This window comes from Anarhichas minor, unplaced genomic scaffold (assembly GCF_050575085.1).
Source record: "Anarhichas minor isolate MPS153535 unplaced genomic scaffold, ASM5057508v1 ptg000136l, whole genome shotgun sequence".
Classification (NCBI taxonomy): Eukaryota; Metazoa; Chordata; class Actinopteri; order Perciformes; family Anarhichadidae; genus Anarhichas; species Anarhichas minor.
In genome coordinates, this window is record NW_027466582.1 from 15,929,377 (window position 1) to 15,948,829 (window position 19,453).

A 19,453-nucleotide genomic window follows, 5' to 3' on the forward strand; every position below is an offset into this window, starting at 1 on the left:
CGCGTCAGTGTCACTTACAGTTGAGCACGACAGATGGACGCTCCTCTGCTCTGGATACGTTTTTATTTTCCAAAAGACGTGCACATGAAATATCCACGGCCACGTCTTTGATTGAAGCCTCGCGAGAGCAAGGATTGGCCCAAGGTCGCCGCGTCAAAGAGAAGCTGATCTGAGGCCGAGCCTGACGAACGAAGAGGTGAACGCACGAGCGTTGTTCAGCGGGGGAAAGATATCCCGGCGATCCCTGCAGTGTTTTCATGACTCAGAGTGTCATCGCTTACACATTACTCAGCTCTAACCTCTGCCTGCCACCTTCCTCCCTCTGCACCTCCCCCCTCAGGGCCTCTGCTATTCCAGCTGTGAAATGAGATGACATGGTTTTTTGTCCTGTGTGGACGGGCTGTCCCTGCTTCTGCCTCGAAGGGACGATGGTGTTGTTTACCCTGGTGTGTGTGTGTGTGTGTATGCACAATTTGCTGATAAAGAGAAAAACAAATCTGGTCTCCTTATTACTCTTCTCATCTGTGTGAGCCAAATAAAAGCACCCAGCCTGGTCGTCTATCTCCGGTTGGATCTTGGGAAAGAGGCGGTTGCTGTTCCGGAAGATGATCAGGTGTTAGTGTGCCAACTGAGACAGATTCACAAACAGATATTTAGAGATGAGAGAGGGATTTGGCTTACCTGCTGTCTGAGTTCTTAACGGGGGAGCTTTACTTCAGCCGCGAGTTGTGTCTTCATATCAATTTCAAAGGTAGAGTTTGAGATTTTGGTAAATAAGCTTGTTCACTTTCTTTCCAAGTGTCAGATGAGAGGATCGATATCTATGTGTGTTGAGGACGCTGCTGGAGTCAAGGAGCCTATAAAAGAAGGAATGGTCATTACGTCTCTGGACGGTAGTGTTCTATATGCATTTCATTGTAATGGAGCATCTTTGTTATCAATACGTTAGCCAGCTCTCTCGATAATCTTTGATATGCATCTAGAAATCTGGATCTTTATGGTGATACTTGTCCCTTTGTCTGTCTGGACTCATTCCTGCAGCACTCTATTAGAATGACATAATGACCCGTTCTTTTTTATCGGTTCCTTGGCTGTAGTCAGGACGTGATTAGCTTAGTGTAGCATGAAGACTGGAAGCTGTTGGCAGCAGCTGGCATGTCTCTGTTCAACGTTTTAAAATATACCTACCAACACCTCTAAAGCTCACTTGTGAAAATGTGTCTTCTGTCTGAGTACAATATCATAATAACAATTTTGTGGTTTTAGGGGAAGTTACCTGCTGGGACTCGTGTATCCATATGCCCAGCAATTCTGTGCAGTGTTCTAGTGAAGATTGCCAGATGTGGTCGGTGAGCACAGGTTTTAGTAGAGGTGTACAGCTATGATGGTATCGAACCAAGCAAACTCACTGTGACAACCAGACTCTGGAGAGCAACACACAAAGTCACTGTGCCCAGGTGGTGTTTGCTAAGAAATAGTCCCAGCACATAACTCTCTCTTAAACCACAAATTGTTGCTTTTAAGTTTATTTTTCTGTACTGATTAAACAAATGATGGTTTCAAGGACTTTCTGAGCTTTGGACTGTGGACAGGCTGTTGCTACCCGTTTTTATGCTAAGCTAGGCTAACGACGTCCTTACTCCAGCTCTACATTTAACATACAGATATGAAATTTATTGAAATTGTTTTATCTCATTCTTGGAGAGAAAGTGAATAAGGGTATTCTCCAAAATGTTGAACTATATCTTTGTATGAATCAATGTTTCTTCATGCACCTGATGAACTGAACATGCAATCAGATCCCACCATTGTGCAGCTAGTTAATAGAGAATGTATTGAGTGAATGTTAAGCCTCACTGAGAGCTCACTCAGTCAATCAGCAAAGCGTATGCAGTCATGGTAAGCAGTGTTTAAAATGTTAGCCATTTTAATATACTGTAGCTGCAGAACTTTTTTGTAACCTACATAAACTTATAATAATGATATATCATCATCTTACCATTGCTGCGCATTTGCTCATTGCTTCTTGATCTGATGTGTGTTCAAACTGTCTTCAAACTGCAGTCGAAAGTTGTCCGATCCTCTCAGATAGCTCGAAGTTGTAGAGAATGTGTTTGGAGAGGGACATGTATGTTAATCTTGCTTTGTGGTTGGGGTAATGTCGCTGCCATTGTGAATGTGATTTGCGCGAGAAAACTTCCATTAAACAGAGAAATAACTACATGGTTTCAGACTCATGCTCTGATCCAGCTTGATCCAGTGGCAGGACAGTGTTGATTAAAGTGTAGGTGAGTCAGGATGCAGAGACTGCTCGAAAAAAGACAAGTGGGGTCCTAACCCCAGAATGAGATCACTACTCAGCCTGGCACCTACCCAAGCTAATGGTGCTTGGCGACAGGTCACAGGTCCACATGCCGGTTGGGCCATATGTACCACCTGTCTCTTGACAATAGTAATCAACTTCTGGCCAATCAGAAAATCACGATAATCTAACACTCTGACTCTCTGACTTTTGATGGGCGATGGAAAAATTGGTGAAATGTATATGATGGACAAACCTGGGCATTTCATTGAGTGACTTTCCAAGGTTCATGCTGTTCTGGAGTTCTGAAGTCCATGGCTGTGTGAAGATATCTTGACTATCACTCTTAGAAAGAAAGGTGCTAACTCAAACTATTTCGGGTTCTTCTGCTTTTCTCCTGGTAGAACCTAAAAGTACTACCCTTTCAGAGGGTTCTACCTAGAACCCTAAACAAAAGGTTATACCTAGAACCATCTGACAAAGGTTCCACACTTAACGCTCTATGTGAAGTTCTACAGAGAACCCTTTTAATGTGTAATGTTTCCACCCAGAACCCTTTCTGGAGGTTCTACTCAGAACCTTTCCACTTTCAAAGGGTGCTAACAAGAACCGACCCTGGGGATTCTACCAAGATCCCTTTCATATTCTAAGGGTTTCATCTATGTCCTACCCTGGGGGTTCTGACGGGAACGCTTTTATTATCCAAGGGTTTCATCTGGAACCCACCCAGGGTTCCTCATGCGGCTCCTAAAGGGCTGAAGTGGTGATGCGCAACTACAAAAATCATGGTTCACGATCACAGTTTTTTTGGGGGGGGTGGGTCAGGAAGATCTTTTAACACTCTTGCTTTCAACCATCCTTGAAGAACTTTTTTCTTAATGAAAACCTTAGTCTTACAAAGAACCGTTGAAAAACCATTTCTTCAAAAAAGTTGGTCTTAAATAGCTTTGTAAAAATGTAATATATGTGTATATTTTTTATTTCACCACTCAAAATGATACACATTCATGTTGACAGACACAAATGAAGAGTTTCTCTAGTAGGGCCTCTTTAAATTGAAGAGCCACTTTTGCAGTCAAGCATCAGGCATTGTCGCATTGTAGTAGAATAAACATGTATCTGTGTGGGTGGTAAAATGTCCAGTTAAAGTGCTTACAGTACTTCACAGGGCCTATCATTATAGCACACAGTGTCTAGACCACAGTGTGGAAGTTCAAGAAGTGTGCCGACTACTCATGATCCGAGTAAATCCGGCTTCCTCCGCATATTTGGAAATAGATGTTTTGAGCTGACAAGCGAGTGTTTGGAAGGATGCCCGTTGTTGTCGCATCCCCTGCCAGTATGCGGTGAGGAGAGGCAGCTGTGCTCAGCGTGGGGAACAACAGCACATCAGGGTGATGGAAGAAAATCAGATGAGCTGAAGCTATGGAGGCAAGCTGCTGCGGCGAGTGCTGGGAATTGAGCGCCGACGCAAACAGCAGCGCTCAGAGGGCACCGGCAACGCCGCCCCGCCTGTCTGTCAGTGTGCCTGTAGGGCCAGAACCAGACACCGAACAGCTCCCTGCTCCACCCCTGGAGCTGCAAGAAACCGAGGAGAACATGGAGCCGGTTGGTCGTTAGGACACCAGTGTCTCCTCTGGAGGAGGGTATGCGGTGGGTGGGGGTTTGGGGGGTAGTGGGCTCTGCAGATGCTAGACGCAAGCAGCTGCTCCGGAGACCTCTCCGCTCGCAGGTGTTTGTACCTGATGTGATTCAGGATTCTCCCAACAGGTGGAGCGATCGGAGAGCCCCTCCCCATCACACAAACACACATACACACACATGTCCTCGCTAGCGCCTCCGCTTTCACCACAGCACATGCCTTCCGCTAATGAATCCCGTTAGCACACTTTTCTTTTTCTAAAGCTAAAAACAGGCCTTCTTTCTTGATCTCGAAGGGAAAGATGTGACAGGAAGAGCACAATCGCATCAGCCTCAAAATAGACAGTCACAAGCCTGCTGGAAATAGCTGGTGAAAGAATGAAATGTGACACCTGGCTGAAGCGAGGCTAAATGGGATACTTTCCAAGTTCAGACATGATCTTCAGAGCTGCATCTCACAGAAATTTAGAATACCGGTCTCTATTTACTGTAAAAACAATAACTTTTTGGTAGATACAGAACAGAAAAAGTACCCTGGTGGAATCATCTCAAATCACAACCGTCATTATGTTACTTACTCACTGTTATCTACATTTAGTAATATGGCACATGCGATTAATTAGGAATTCTTCAAATACATCTTCGCACATTTTTTGCTCATTTATGTTTGTATAAACTTTGAGGAATTCAATGTTGAACATATGCCATAATGATGGGCGACACCAATCGTTTTTAATTCAACACAATACCAATCATTTATTAATTAAGAAATTAATTTAATTTAATACAATTTCTAAAAGGAAAAAAAGACCAGTTACTGGCCAGTTAAATATGTCAAGGCGGCTGTCAGGCACAAATATACAAAGGTTGTGAAAAGGTTTGAAAGTGATGCAGCCACCCAGCTTGGTAGCTATTGATTGTCGAAGTGTTGATCCTGCAGTATTGATCTGCCTGTCCCTAATAGGCCTTATTGGGATGCTCTGTCAGAGATGATGCATTGTACACATACCTGATTACATTCAGTTGTTTGCAATTGACATTCTATATTAAGTATAGAGCACGAATTAGCAACATACGGCGTTTTGGGTGAAGATATTTTTACAGTAAAACTGTGCAAAAATTGAGCCTCTGGAGATCAACAGTACATATTCATTAGTTGTGTATTATGTACATCTCACTATATATAGCTGTAATTTTAACTGTCACACCACTGAAAGCATGCTGGGTACAGCCCGCTCTCAGTCGCTTGCAACAATATGCTAATATTAACTGTTACACGGCCAAACAGCATGCTGGGTACAGCTTGCTCTGCGACACTTGCAACAATATGAATTGTTATACCGCCGAGCATCATGCTGGGCACATGCAGAATGGCATGCTGGGTAAAGCCCGCTCTCCGTTGCATGCGACAATATGACATTAGGCTCGTTCGAGATGAGCCAGTCCTGCACAGAATCGATCACCGGCGATCGGCGCACAATGCATGCCGGTTAGATTTGTGTCCGACTTGATCCCGACTTGCTCTGACGTCATGAACACGTGGTCAACGATAACCTCAAGAGAGCGAGGCGGCCGCAGATTTTAGAGCCGGGCGTCGCAGTTGCTCTCCACCGACTGCATGACCCCAGGGCATGATGGGAAACGCCTGGCTGTCGACAGATCAAAGAGCTGATTGGCTCTTAGATTTGACAGCAAACACACGTTCTGTAGAAAATCCTATTTTCTGTGTAATTGTAATATTTAATGCTCGATTATTGCCTACTAGTCTCATGTTGTGCAATGAAGGTTTAATCTAAAAACATATCTTGTGTGGTTGATAATAATAAAGATTATTCATATAATACAAAGCGAGCAGCAAAGTGTTTCACAGGCAGAAATAAAAAGAACAAAGGATAGGATACAATGCAGATACACGCACATTTCCACATAAATATATGTTTACAAACGTATGAATAAATCCATAAAAGGTCTGCAAACTACAAGTAGCCTACAGGACGGATCTAACAGGAAGTAACTGTTTCTTTGACTTTCTGTTTATTCTTAAAAGGCAGCTGAAAACTGTCCAACTTGGTTTTTGTCAACGCCCCCTGCTGCTTCCGCCTGCTCTCGTCCACTTTCCAGGCGAGCCTAATATGAACTGTTACACGGCCGAACGGCATGCTGGGTATGTGCAGAATGGCATGCTGGGTACAGTTCCCTGTCCTTTGCTCGCTACAATATTAACTGTTACACCGCTGAATGCTGGGTGCATGCCTTTTGGACTCGATGAATGCAGGAGGTCTGGACATATCAGCAGAAGGATCAGGCATGCAAAAAGATTCCTCTTGGTGTCAGTACAACACACGATGCTGTTTCAAGTGTGTCCATGCTTTCCATTCAACCCTGGCCTATCTTGGGATGTACTATGTTTGTACTCCCTTTTGGCATCATGTGCTCAAAAGCAGAGAGCAAAGAGGGGAGAGGATCACGATGATGGCAGAATGTTTGAAGTGATATGTACTCAGCTGTATGTTCTCTCTCGTCATTCATCTGAACCTCTCGAAGGAGTGTCTTTGCCTTTGTCTTTGTGAGCAGGGTGCCTGGATGTGTGTTGAAATGGGAATAAGTGCACACTACACACAGGGTTTTGAGAAAAAAAGAAAGAAGCCTTGTTATCCTCCGGTTTGTCTCCCAGCTCAAAGTTTCTGATTGTTGTCTCATTTGGTGTTTGAAGGTCACGCAGCAGCCGGCGAGTGAAGCCAGATCCTGCCTTCCTGAGTCCTCAACATTCAGTCCTTGTGTTGTGTTCCTGCTGTCACACTCTGGCAAAGGCTCGCTGTTAGATTTAGTAATTAACTCGCTCTGGGATTACACGAGATGTCAACGGCTCTCGCAGCCGCAGAGCCTGGTGCAAACCCACGGAGCTAATCAGGTCTGGGATTTCGACTACGTGTCTGTTTTCCGAGTGGCTGCGGCTCCGAATGCTGTGACAGTACTCATCATGCTGTGAAGGGTTGGCATTCACACGAAGGACATTAAGAGGCAGTTTACTGAACTTAAAAGTGCAGCACAGCATTTTGGCGGAGAGCTTTGCAATGATGGTCTGGTATTGGAACTCAGACTGGTGAGTGTGTGTTCGCAAAGTCAGATTATATTATTTGTATACAAGTATTTGGGCAGATATATAGGAGATGTACATTTCTAAAATGCATACATGTGCCTGTGTGTATTCCTCACAGTATTGGGGGTAATATATATATACGTATATTTCCATTAAAGCTGTAAGTAATATGACACGTTACTAATAAGATTTCGGCAATATTGTTACATTCACTTTGTCAAGTAACCACCTGAAATTAAGTGTTTATTGTTTTGATTTTTGATTTTTTTTTCCATTCATCTACACCGTGCCACTTCCGCTGCTGCACCATGCATGAATGGGCCTGGAACCGGGCTCCATCTGGCAGTATCTCCTGGACCAGGGGATGATATTCACTGTAGTTCTGGCGCCGACGGTCATGCCATGCACCCACATACTACTCCCTGCTCTAGCGGTGACAAGCTCATCCGTACAAAGTATGCGGACAAGCGTCCTCCCATTTGGGTGTCATGGTGAAAAGACAGCGTCAAACTAGATGCGATAGGATCAGACCAGCCGCGACGTCACATCAGGCCAGCTGCGTACCTACCCCACTGCTTCCGGCGCCCTTGCTCGGACAGAAGTGCCTTGAACTTGCATTCTTTCTAACGACCATCAGGAGCCGACTCCACTGACTGTATAGAAGTCTATGAGAATATTACACTATTTTTCACTTGATTTTTTACCTCAGTAAACTTTATAAACATGAGTTTATGGCCTCAATATCTAGTTTCAAGTCTTCTTCAATTCAGCATGATGTTCATTTAGTAGATTATGGTCCATTTAGTGTGAAATAGACCATTAAGCAGGGGATGTAGGGCGGGGCTACCGTGTGATTGACAGGTTGCTTCCCACGGTGTCGCTACCAGGGCGCCAATTCTCCGCAGTCTAAATATGGTCACTTTCGTTCACTGGTTGCAAAAATCCAAGATGGCGGCGGCCAAAAGGGCTGAACTCAAGGCTTCAAAAGTGCAGTCTACAAACCAATGAGGGAATTCACAAAACTATGTCCACTACTTATGTACAGTCTACGAGTGATATGTTGTCTTAGAAGCGCTCCCCAGTGCCTACCAGCACTTATATACCAGAGAAAAACGCTACACGAACACATATCAACCACTGAATTAATGAACTGCAAACAACTTGAGCATATGTGCTTTGATTTGCACTATCAAACACATTACCCTCTTCCATTTAGTAATCCCTATTTGTACTTCAGTGGCTATTTTGTTGAAAGTAGCGCAAAAGTAACCAGTAACGCATTACTCAGCACAAATACTGTAATACTGTAAACTGTAACTCAAATGAAAGTAACTAGTAATATGTGTTAGCCAGCACTGTTTCTTACCTACAGTAGATGCTTCATGTAAACAACACTTTGGCCAGACTGGAGTTGGAGACAAAGGGATCTGCCGCGACGGATGATAAATAATGTAGGTGTAATATCACAAAATGGACGCCTGATTTAGAGGAGTGGAGGGGAGTGGAGGGGAGGTCAGCGGAGGGCGCAGCTCTAAGCTGAACAGCAGAACCATTCCCCTTGTGCATAGGCAAAGATCAATAACAATAATAAAGCACATAGTGGTGAATTATTCATCAACCCCTCTCTCCGTCTTCTCCCTCCACAGCGTCTCCAGCTGACTCGACTCCAGCAGTATGTATGAGCCGCAGAGCACTGCAGCTGCTCTCTGTCTCCATCACACTTTGGAGAGCCTATTTCCACTAACAAAGACACAATGCAGTGCATATACTTAACTTTGTTTTGGTTTTTTTCTCACATGTAAATGCGATTGATGGGCGGACGACTTCATCTTTCATCTTCGATCGCAGACAGTCTTTGGAATGTGCACGACTTTCAGAGGATCAGACTTGTAAAGGCCGTGTGACGTAGTCTGTGGTGACTGCCAGTCTATAGCCAAAATATTGGAGAGTTATTGCATTTTGCGTCTTGGCTCTTATTCGTCATTTTATGTCTGTTGATCATGATGACATCAAGACCAACCTTTCTGTTGAAGAGATTCGGGAAAAAGCGAACTCCACCAAGGACGACGTCATTCATGGCGAGCAGTGTGAGCCGACTGTAGCTTCAGCTTAACAGAAAGGATCTCAAACACTTGTCTCTGACTGAGAGAAAACACCGGACTAGATAAACATATTTTTTGTACTGTGGAGCTGATTAGAAAGTTTGTGACCCTGCCGGTGGGCGGGGCTAGGTTTTGGCTTCACTGTTTTCAACATGGCGGCCGGTTCACAGACATTCTCTCGGTGGACTCGCGCAAATGCCAGCAGGAGCAAAAAATGCGCCAAAGGAACCTGATGTTTTCACAGAGTACCTGTCTCATGTACTACTGTCAGGATGTAGTGACGGATTGAGCAAATATGACAAAAAGTTATTTTACCAGCTGCAGCATTAAACTAAATCTACTAAATAATTAGTAATTCGTTACATTTTGTAACTTGGCGAAATAGTCTCCATGAATTAGAGTGATGCAAAGCAGTTTCACTACAAAACACAATACTGCAGTTGTCCTTTAATAGCAATATCTGGTAAACATGAATACAAGAATACAATGGGTCAATATTGGAAATGTTTTCACGGCTTGGACCACAGTTTATATGCAGAGTACGTGTGATACTTGAGGCTTTTCCCAACAACAGTGTTTTCAGTAACACAATGAACTAGCAGATTAGGAGGGAATCTAATGAGAGCTCAGCTGCGGATGCCTATTTTTACCAACGCCCTCGTGCACTCCTCTGAAAACGTGAAAACAGAGCACTGCAGATTATTAGCACAGCACAGCAAGTGTCTTGATAACTAAACACTTTAGTTTTTTTGCAGTGTCACCGCAAATAACCACTTTTTGGGTTTTTTTCCAAGCTCATATACCCCATGTTCCAGTATTTGGAAACTAATTATAGTTGTTATCAGGCCTGTAAACAGCATCGCTTTTCAGTGTTTTTAATTACACACAAAAAAAAGCACGTCAGCACTTTCCTAATCGCTTCGTGTTTTTTTTTTTATCAAAGTGTTTCTGCTGCGCTCCTTCTCAGCCCATTAGCTCGGACGGCTGTGAGCTCTCTTATGATTGATGAAGACACATGTCGGTCAAAACTCTGTGGTAGGGGGGGAATGGCAAATGACCTGCTTTTCATTTCAGCCCAGTTTGTTTGTGTGTATTGAAGGCAGAGGGACGGTGGATGGGTGATCTGAGACGCGTAGAGGTCGGGAGTTGAGATGAGAGGTGAGATCAACTCTACAGAGGATGGGGCTCTCCGTCGTGGACGAGAATATCAGAGTCTTTGGGATGAATTTCTGACGTATAAGTGGCAGACAGAGCAGAGTGCCTGGTGCCATGCTGACCAGTCATATGGACAGAAAATATGGAGGCCAGTTCGGTCAAGCTGTGACAGCAGCGTACGTGCCCCATTGGCCGTGGTTACGCTCGTCTTTTCAACGTGACTTTTGGGATCAGATGCGCATGATCGGAACTCAGCTGTGTAAAATGGTGGATAAGCACATTTCATTTCCTGTAAATTCTTCAGAGTAAAAGTCCCAGTTATTTTTGCAGCTTATTCTTTCTCCCTGCAGCATTAGTAGACTTAACTTAATTAATAGAATAGCCGCTAACAAAGCTCTGCTAATTCGGTGAGAAACACATTTGCCCATAAATTCTTCACAATAAAAGTCCTGCGTTAATTTGTTATTTAAAATCTTTTATTTTGATGCGGAAAAATCAGGAAATGTTGGTTTTTCGTCAACAGGACTCAGACAGCGGGTCTCAGCTGTGCTCCAGCCAGACCAATTGTGTCCACAGGCTGTCCACACCTCACTGAGATCCGAACTCAATGCAAGCCAGGCCACCTCGGCATTCTCCTAAAATAAGATTTAAAAATAACAGTATATTTCCTTGGTTACAGAATTGCAATATATCCCAATATATTGAATCGTAACCCCTGTATCATGATGAGCATCGTATCGCCAGATGTTTGCCAAAACACAGCCCTGTGTACGATACAATACCAAAAAATGTGATACTTTATTGTCAGTTTGCACTGAAATTAATTGAGCGTCCTTTGGCAGTTCCCTTCAAGAAATGTACATAAATTGAACATGAAAAATAAATACAGTCATGACAGTTAAACATATGACATTATTTCCTCTGGATTCAGATCTAATTTAGATTTACAGGATAGACTGATTCTTCAGCTTGTTGTGTTAAAATGGTGAGGCTCTAAATCACCTATTTGAGGGCAGAAGTTTGAATTCTCTGTTTAAAGCATGCAAGGAGTCCGAATGGATACTGTTAGCAAGTAAGAGCATGCTCTTTTTGGGAGTTGCTTGAAAGGAGCGTGCCACAGGTGGGCCTGTAATCTTTGTACAAATTTGGATTTGATTATATAGTTTAGTTTTAAGTTCCACAGATGGGCTGCTGAGCCAGGCGTTACTGCAGCACAGCATGACACTCTGAATCAGAAATATAATCTGGCTCCAAAAGATCTTCAGTCTACAAAGAAAGTAAACGTGATGCTGTATCTTCTTATGTGCAAGATGTGTTGGCAACAGCTTGCCATATTTGCATAAAATTGCATAGCCTCTAGAGGATTATTCCTATTGATTTCGTTGATCTCCCTGCTTTTTTGTCTTGTACTACCATCACATGAATTTGTGTGTGTGGCAAGGTATCTTGAAAAATAATAATCATCTTTCCATAAATGTGTGACGATGAGCCCGTATGTTTTTGGCCAAGAATTTCAACTTTAACTTTACAAAAGAAAAATAAAACTTTAAAGATTGCCAGAAAAAAAGAGGACATTCATGGTCCATTTATACTTTCCATTCTTTCTTGGGGTAACAATCACAGGTTAAAGTGGGCCTGTGCAACTTTTGAGGAACAGTTACAGGACAATAGTGAATGGTAAAATATACTGTTATAGTGGTAAAACAGTAGCATTAAAGTTACTACAATGAACTTTGAACTGCTTATCAACAGTCTCAATGTAATACGGATGCCTATAAACGACCTACAGAAGTAAACAAGAGCATCGGCGAGAAGATTGGCTGTTTCTATATCGTTATTCTTAATGCTTGTCATCTGGTGCCAAAGTCTGAATTAATGTTTTGTTCGTTCTCTCCACAAGACGACACGCAAATAACTTTTAAAATGCTTGTTTTCTCAATGGAGCTCGGATCGATCGGTGCTAGTCTATGTAACATTGTAGCAGCTCCATCAACACTCAAAAAAAGGTCATATAGGTGTAGATACGGCAGCGTTGTTATTGTTTGTACCATATGGTTTATACACATTTACACACAGGTATCGTAGAGCTCTGGGTGCCCACATATCTTTTTCCTCCATAGTTTCTGATTCAACAACGGCAGAACGTCCATGATGACAGAAGGAGAATCTCAAAGCTGATGGGGTTTCGCGACACATTGTTACGCGAATTCCTCGCGCAAGTTGGAATTTTTCAATGACGCAAATTTTGCGTATTCACGTCGGCGCGATTTTGCGTTTGCTCGTGTCCATTTGCGTCTTTACATTGACCTTGTATGTAACCTAGTGGGGCGAACACAGCATTAGACCGTGCTGCGGTAAAATAAGGACTCTGGTGCTCGGATACCAATTTTATCCACATGGTCCGCCAAAATCAACACAAAAAGACAGTTCCTCGTCGTAGCTTTAGGTAAACAATAGTCATAAAGTCAGCGAACTGGCCAAGTAATGTCAGTTATAGAGCATGTACGCATCTATGTACAGTTTTCTAACAACAGATGCAAATATTAGGCCATACCAGACCAAGTAAGACTGTAGCAGCAAAGCCCCTGAATGTTGTTTGTTTTTTGCAACACTTTTGTATTCAGGGTAGACTAAACAGCCTTTTCTTAGCTTTGGAGTATACTTACTAGTCAGTTTCTTTTTGGCATATAGACTGTGCAGCTGAACGCAGCTTATTGCACCTGTGAAACTGTACACTTGGTTCTGTAGCAGCTCTCTTGCAAATCCCCCGCCCTCATGCCAGCTCCCTCTGTATTTGGACCAGGCAAACAAACTTTTCAAGTGCTATTTGATTTCTCTGATCACACACCCTGTGCCCATGTACTGCATGAAGAACCCCCCCCCAGATCGTTACTGACAGCGCACTTCGATCTAAAGCACCCTCAGACAAATGTTGCGTCCCTTGCTGAGGATGTCACTGCATCACGCCGGGCATTTCACCATTTTGTCTTCTTTCCCCCAGCTGCCACCCTGTGATTGTTCGATCAAAACATAACTCTGTCTTGAAGCCCGACAAGGAGAAATCAGCCGAGTGTTTTTTAGGTCACGCTGTATGAGAATCTGCTTTACATAGACAACATAAACAACTCCCACGCTTTCTTTTCAGGGGTGATCTTATCTGTCAGGAGCAGAGGTGTCATTTCAGAGACACTTTTACCAGCACTGTAGATTAGAATGACGCTGCTATTTTAGAATTGACATCAACATTCACGAGGGAAAGTGAAATTCTCCCTAAAGTACTTGAATCTAACTGTATAATGCAGCTAGATGTACACAGCTACAGCCACTGTACATTCTGTTAGCTCCTTAAACAAAAGGTTTTGGCGCAGTACATAGGTTATAAAAATAACTTCTCCATAATTGATAATTCTGTATGGGGCCCCCTCTTGTGCTCACAGCCTGGCACAGCTCCTTGACAGGGCAAACAATTAATTTCGTTTGCTTATAAATAAGTCATGAAGAAGGTGCAGCTAAGGGTACTCACTGTTCATTAGTACAACAGAGTCGTGTCTGGTTAGACCTGAGTCTCTGTACATGCCCGATCGATAGCCTTTCAAAAGAGTTTCTATTTTTCAAAAGAGTTTTGACTGTTTAGTCTTCAAAACAAGAATCTAGCCATGTCTCCATTCAATTCTCAAGTGACTTGAAAACTTTTGAAATTTCGCCAGCTTGTCAGCTACATTGTAGTTTGGTCAGAAGTTGACGCTAAATGCTACGTGAGGCTGTAGCAGACGTTGCGAACTGGAAATAAATAATCTTTGTATTTGATCTTCCTCCATTCATTGAGGCCTGGTAAGCCAGAGCTCGGACAAATCAGCATCCTGTGAGGAGCTACTGGTAGTTACTGGTGTGGCATAGGTGTGCGAGAAGACACCGCGAGGCGATTGTCGTTCTCCACAACAATGGCGGCTCCGAGCGAGGTTAGCGTAGATGCTGCAATAGCATCAGTCGTATCAGAACTGTAGAGAATTTTCTTCACTCGATGGAAAAGATGTTTTCGCTCTTCTACGGACTGGCTTCGGCAACAGTTTGATTGACAGATGGTTCATCCAATTAGCTGTCACGTATTTTGTTTTGAAAGTGCCCGCCCCTTTTGCAAACAGTTTTATAATGAAGGCTTCTGAAATTGGTTCTGTTAAGGTTAAAAACCATCTTAAAGGTAAACATTTTTGAGGATCACATGTTTAATAGTCTTCCTGTTTCAAAGATGTTCTTGAAAACACACTCTGAAAGAAAGTAGATTACTTTATTATCAGTGTCTTGGCACAAACAAAAACAGACTTTGTTTCCATTGGAAGCAATTTAATTTATAGCTCCCGCTTGATTTAGAGACAGGCTGTAATGAAAAACATTTCTTTCCTAAATGGGACTCTACCAACACGAGACTGGCCCCTGGCTAACTGGCTTTATTCTTCCGCTTTGTCAGACGGATGAAATTGCAATTGCTCTGCTGGTCCCCTTCAGAAGTCACCACGAGGCAATATGAGTGAAATGTTTTCCAGTCACACTGGGGTCAAGAGCTTGCTCTACTTGTTTATGAGATGCTCCAGAGGATCTGCTCTATTGGTAATGGTAGGCAGTAGAGTGCAGTCGGCCCTTTTGTTATAACGCTACCACTTCTGTATGGATCTGTTACTCCATAATGTGATTTAGCCAGTCACACCGTGATAAGCGTGCAGATGCGGAAAGGGCTCAGGTATCGATCTGCGGGGAAAAAAAGAAGACGAAAGTCTTTTCTTTAATTACACTGAGACAAATATGTCTGTGCTGCATCTTTATGAGAGGGTGTAGTGCCCTCTCTTGGATAAAGACATGAATTCTTTCATTTTCTTCAAAGCTCAAAAGGGACATTAACATCAACATAATGTTTACATCTGTACTGGTTGTCTGAAAATGTTTAGGGATGAAGATTTGAAAGTACGTCGTCAAGAAGAAAACAAGATTGCATTAAGGTCTAGGATTGGGTCCCATATTAAATAACAGAAGATTTAAAAAAAAGAATGAGTTTAGATACTATAATTTACCATCATACATGTTATTACTGTGGTCTAAGAAAGTGTCAAAAATATAAGTTAACATGAGCAATTCTCTCCAAAAACTAACGTGCTAAAACTCAAATGTGTCCCGTCATCAAAGATGTTCTGAGTATCCATGTATATTTGCTAACACTAAAATGAAATAAAGCTCATTTGGGTATAAATAAATGACAAAATCAATCTCCCATTCATCGTCTGTGGAGCAGCTGCACACTTTATACTTGATGTCATCACAAAGTTGACACCTACAGTATACTTGTATAGTGAGTATCAATAATATGGATTGGACTTCCCGAGGCCATTGAAATAACTTATTGGAATTCTTAACTTAGGTGGTGTTCCCCTTTAAAAAGCATTCTTATATGTTTTCTGTATTGAGATTGTGATAGTGTCTCATTTGGAATCGACTTTCATTACTTCAAAAATAGCATTCTTGGTTCGGACTACAGAGCCTTTGTCTTGTGTCATAAATATATGCCAAACTTACCACTTTCAAATGTGACAGGTTGATGCCGTTATTCGCCCTCACACAGCACACCTGTACATTGGATCAGATCTGATTCTTGACTGATAAACTAATGAGTGCAACAAAGTGGTGGATGGTGAATGAGCATTTTCTCTAATAGCACTGCAGCACTTTTCAGGCGAGCGCGAGTGTGGCTTAATCACTTGTAAGACTTGATTGAGTGTGTGTTAATAAACATTAGGCTGTCTCTCTTCCCCTGGTGATTAGTGGTTTATGTACTCTGCTCTCTGCAGGCTGAAGACGCAGTCCTGAAGATTGATGGAGGGCCATGCTATTCAAACAGCAGGCATTGCTGAGACAGAAGCTCTTCGTTCTGGGCAGCCTCGCTATCGGAAGTGTCCTCTATCTCGTGGCCAGGGTTGGGACCTTGGATAGGTAAGTCATCACTGTCACAACACAATTCACTGATTACTAGAACAGAGTTTCGTGAATTAGGGATTCAATACAGGCAATCCTCCACTTCATTGAGTTGTTTAAATGTGCTCCTTCTCACGAGAAGTTCAGATCCAGACAACTTTATCAAGCCAATGAAGAGCAATTCATTTGCAGCTTATTAAGTCTGAACCAGGTGACAACCTCCCAGTCTGAAAAGTGAAGCCAATGCAGAAGTGCCTTAAACTTGCATTCTTTCTAATGGCCATCAAGGGGCGACTCCTCTGGTTGTATAGAAGTCTATGAGAAAATGACTCTACTTCTCTCTTGATTTATTACCTCAGTAAACATTGTGAACATGAGTTTATGGTCTCAATCTCTAGTTTCAAGTCTTCTTCAATACAGCATGATGTTCATTTAGTAAATTATGGTCCATTTAGAGTCAAATAGATCATAAAGCAGAGTATGATTTAGGGGCGTAGCTACCTTATGATTGACAGGTCCTTGTCCAGTCTGGGAGTTGTCCGTGTTTTTGTCTCAGAACTTTCAGTTGATGAAGTTAACTTTAACATTTTAGTCACTTGCAAATGTCTTATTCAGAGTCCGGATGAACTCCAACCTCTTGTGTCGCTTCTGGTTGACAAAAAAAACAAGATTTTCAAGCTTTCAAGCTTCAATAAAAGACAAACTATTTTCTTCAGGAGATGGAGATTTCTTTTGCAGAGACCCCATATCAGATGAAACAGATGGCATGTATTTTTGTGCAAAATCTTATTGGCATGGACAGTAGTTGCTGAACTTACATAAGAAACACGACAAAGAGTTTCTTTGAAATGAAGTTAATGATTCTTGAAGTGAGTACGTTTTAACAGTGTTGAGAGGATGTCTTTTCTTTGCTTTTGTCTCTTTCAGGCTACAGCCCATTTGCCCCATTGAGAGCCGACTGTCCCCTCCTGAGCCAGAGCAAATCCCTCTCCGTACCCTGCAGTTTAAGCGCGGCCTGCTCCATGAACTGCGCAAGGGCAATGCCACCAAAGAGCAAATCCGCCTGCACAACCTGGTCCAGCAGCTGCCGCGGGCCATCATCATCGGGGTGCGCAAGGGGGGCACCCGCGCCCTTCTGGAGATGCTCAACCTGCATCCGGCGGTGGTCAAGGCCTCGCAGGAGATCCACTTCTTCGACAATGACCAAAACTACGCCCGGGGCATCGACTGGTACCGGGAGAAAATGCCCTTCTCCTTCCCCCACCAGATCACCATCGAGAAGAGCCCCGCCTACTTCATCACGGAGGAGGTCCCCGAACGCATCTTCAAGATGAACTCCTCCATCAAGCTGCTGATCATCGTCCGCGAGCCCACCACCAGAGCGGTGTCCGACTACACGCAAGTGCTGGAGGGCAAGGAGCGCAAAAACAAGACCTACCACAAGTTCGAGAAGCTGGCCGTGGACTCCGGCACCTGCGAGGTGAACACAAAGTACAAAGCGGTGCGGACCAGCATCTACACCAAACACTTGGAGCGCTGGCTGAAGTACTTCCCCGTGGAGCAGTTCCACATCGTAGACGGGGACCGCCTCATCACGGACCCGCTGCCGGAGCTGCAGCTTGTCGAGCGCTTCCTGAACCTGCCCTCGAGAATCAGCCAGTACAACCTGTACTTCAACGCCACCAGGGGATTTTACTGCCTGCGATTTAACATTGTCTTCAACAAGTGCCTGGCGGGCAGCAAGGGCCGCATCCATCCAGAGGTGGACCCGTTGGTGGCGACTAAACTGCAGAAGTTCTTTCACCCCTTCAATCAGAAGTTCTACCAGATCACTGGTAGGACGTTCAACTGGCCGTGACGGGCTTTGGACTTCTCGAATGAGATTCTTTTGGTGTTTTTTTTTGTTTTTGTTTTTTAGAAATGCCAAGCTGTGAGATCTCAAATAAAAATATTAATAGCACTTTGAGTTTAATACAGGAATGACAGTGTGACCAAATATAAAAGGGACTTGATGTGAGTTTGTTTGTACGTGTGTGAAAATAAAACAAAATACTTTGATGGTTTGACTAAAAGATTCAGTTTGCTTGATCTTGCAAATTAATTCACCTGTCTGTCACTGTCATTGTTCCCCATACAGTGGGAAAAAAGCAGTACTGAACGGAAGAGATTATTTTTTTGTTTGCTCTTTAAAAGACTATCAAACGCTGACATTCACGCTGTTAAGATAAGCTTTATGTGTGATGCTTTTTCTCCCGATAAAACACCTCAAAAGATGACTAAATGATATTTGATAAACAACCTAATTGTTCATTTGTTCCCCCTCGTGTTGTTTATTTGACCAAATTTGCATGAGCAATCAAGATGCCATTTTTAACAGCCTACACTCTTGTGTTAGTCGTCTTCTGTTGTCTATTCATATTAGTTTTGGCTGCGATTCATTTTCAATTCCTGCTGTGATGAATCCATTAGAAGGTCACCTCTTTTCCTTCCCGACACGGCACCCAGTCTGAAGATCAGAACAGACTCGTTAGAATAGGATCTAGTGTTTCAAGCTTGACTCAAACCTGGAAAGCATTTAAAACTCAAGTTTTTTTTTTTTTTAACATACGTATGTCGGTTCCTCGCCCTTACAGCTCTTTCATTGGTTTGCAAAACACCTGGCACAAAAGCCATGCTGGGGAAAAAAAGAGGGTTGTACTCTGATGATTGTCGTCAAACCAACTGTTTATTCTATGCTGATTAGCAAGATTTGTCTGTTTCTGTGCAAATACTCATTCTGTATCATAAGTGTGTTGTTAAAAAAAAAAAGGTTAAATTAAAAGAACGTGTAAACATTTGTCAGCTGGTTTATTGTTCACTTTGGTTTCACTTTTGCCAGTAAATGGGAATAGATCAACGTTTTGGGAAATAGCTGAGAAGGTTGTGACCACCCTAAAACTGACTTTTTCAGTGCTTGTGCACATAGATTTGGGTATCTGGAGTGCATACCAACCAAAAAACTGTTGAATAAGACAACCCAGTATGTTTGTTTGTGGGCTGCCAAGATCAGAAAACTTTGAGATTTGGTTCCACTTCCTATGGCACATGCAGGAGGGGGCTTAAAGGGACAGGCGCTAAATCGGAGCGTTTCACACAGAGGGTGAAAACAGGAATATTCAGAAAGACAGCATGAGAACAACAATGTGTTTTTGGAAC

At 43.0% G+C, this 19,453-nt stretch overlaps 1 protein-coding gene across 8 annotated transcripts in view; it reads left to right on the plus strand.

The window, feature by feature from the left end:
- LOC142942123 (heparan sulfate glucosamine 3-O-sulfotransferase 5) overlaps window positions 1-19,094 on the plus strand; it is a 54,021-nt gene extending 34,927 nt beyond the window's left edge. For 4 of the 8 annotated variants that reach the window (XM_076084317.1, XM_076084313.1, XM_076084316.1 and 1 more), the window contains 2 exons: window positions 16,135-16,276; window positions 17,186-19,094. In XM_076084317.1, the coding sequence (XP_075940432.1) occupies window positions 16,170-16,276; window positions 17,186-18,116 (1,038 nt within the window). In that variant the 5' untranslated portion in view covers window positions 16,135-16,169 and the 3' untranslated portion in view covers window positions 18,117-19,094. Of the gene's footprint in view, window positions 1-6,656; window positions 8,495-8,570; window positions 10,304-16,134; window positions 16,277-17,185 lie in introns of those variants that run through there. The other 4 variants (XM_076084318.1, XM_076084319.1, XM_076084320.1 and 1 more) reach the window with 2 other exon arrangements.
- Window positions 19,095-19,453: the final 359 nt, after the last annotated feature.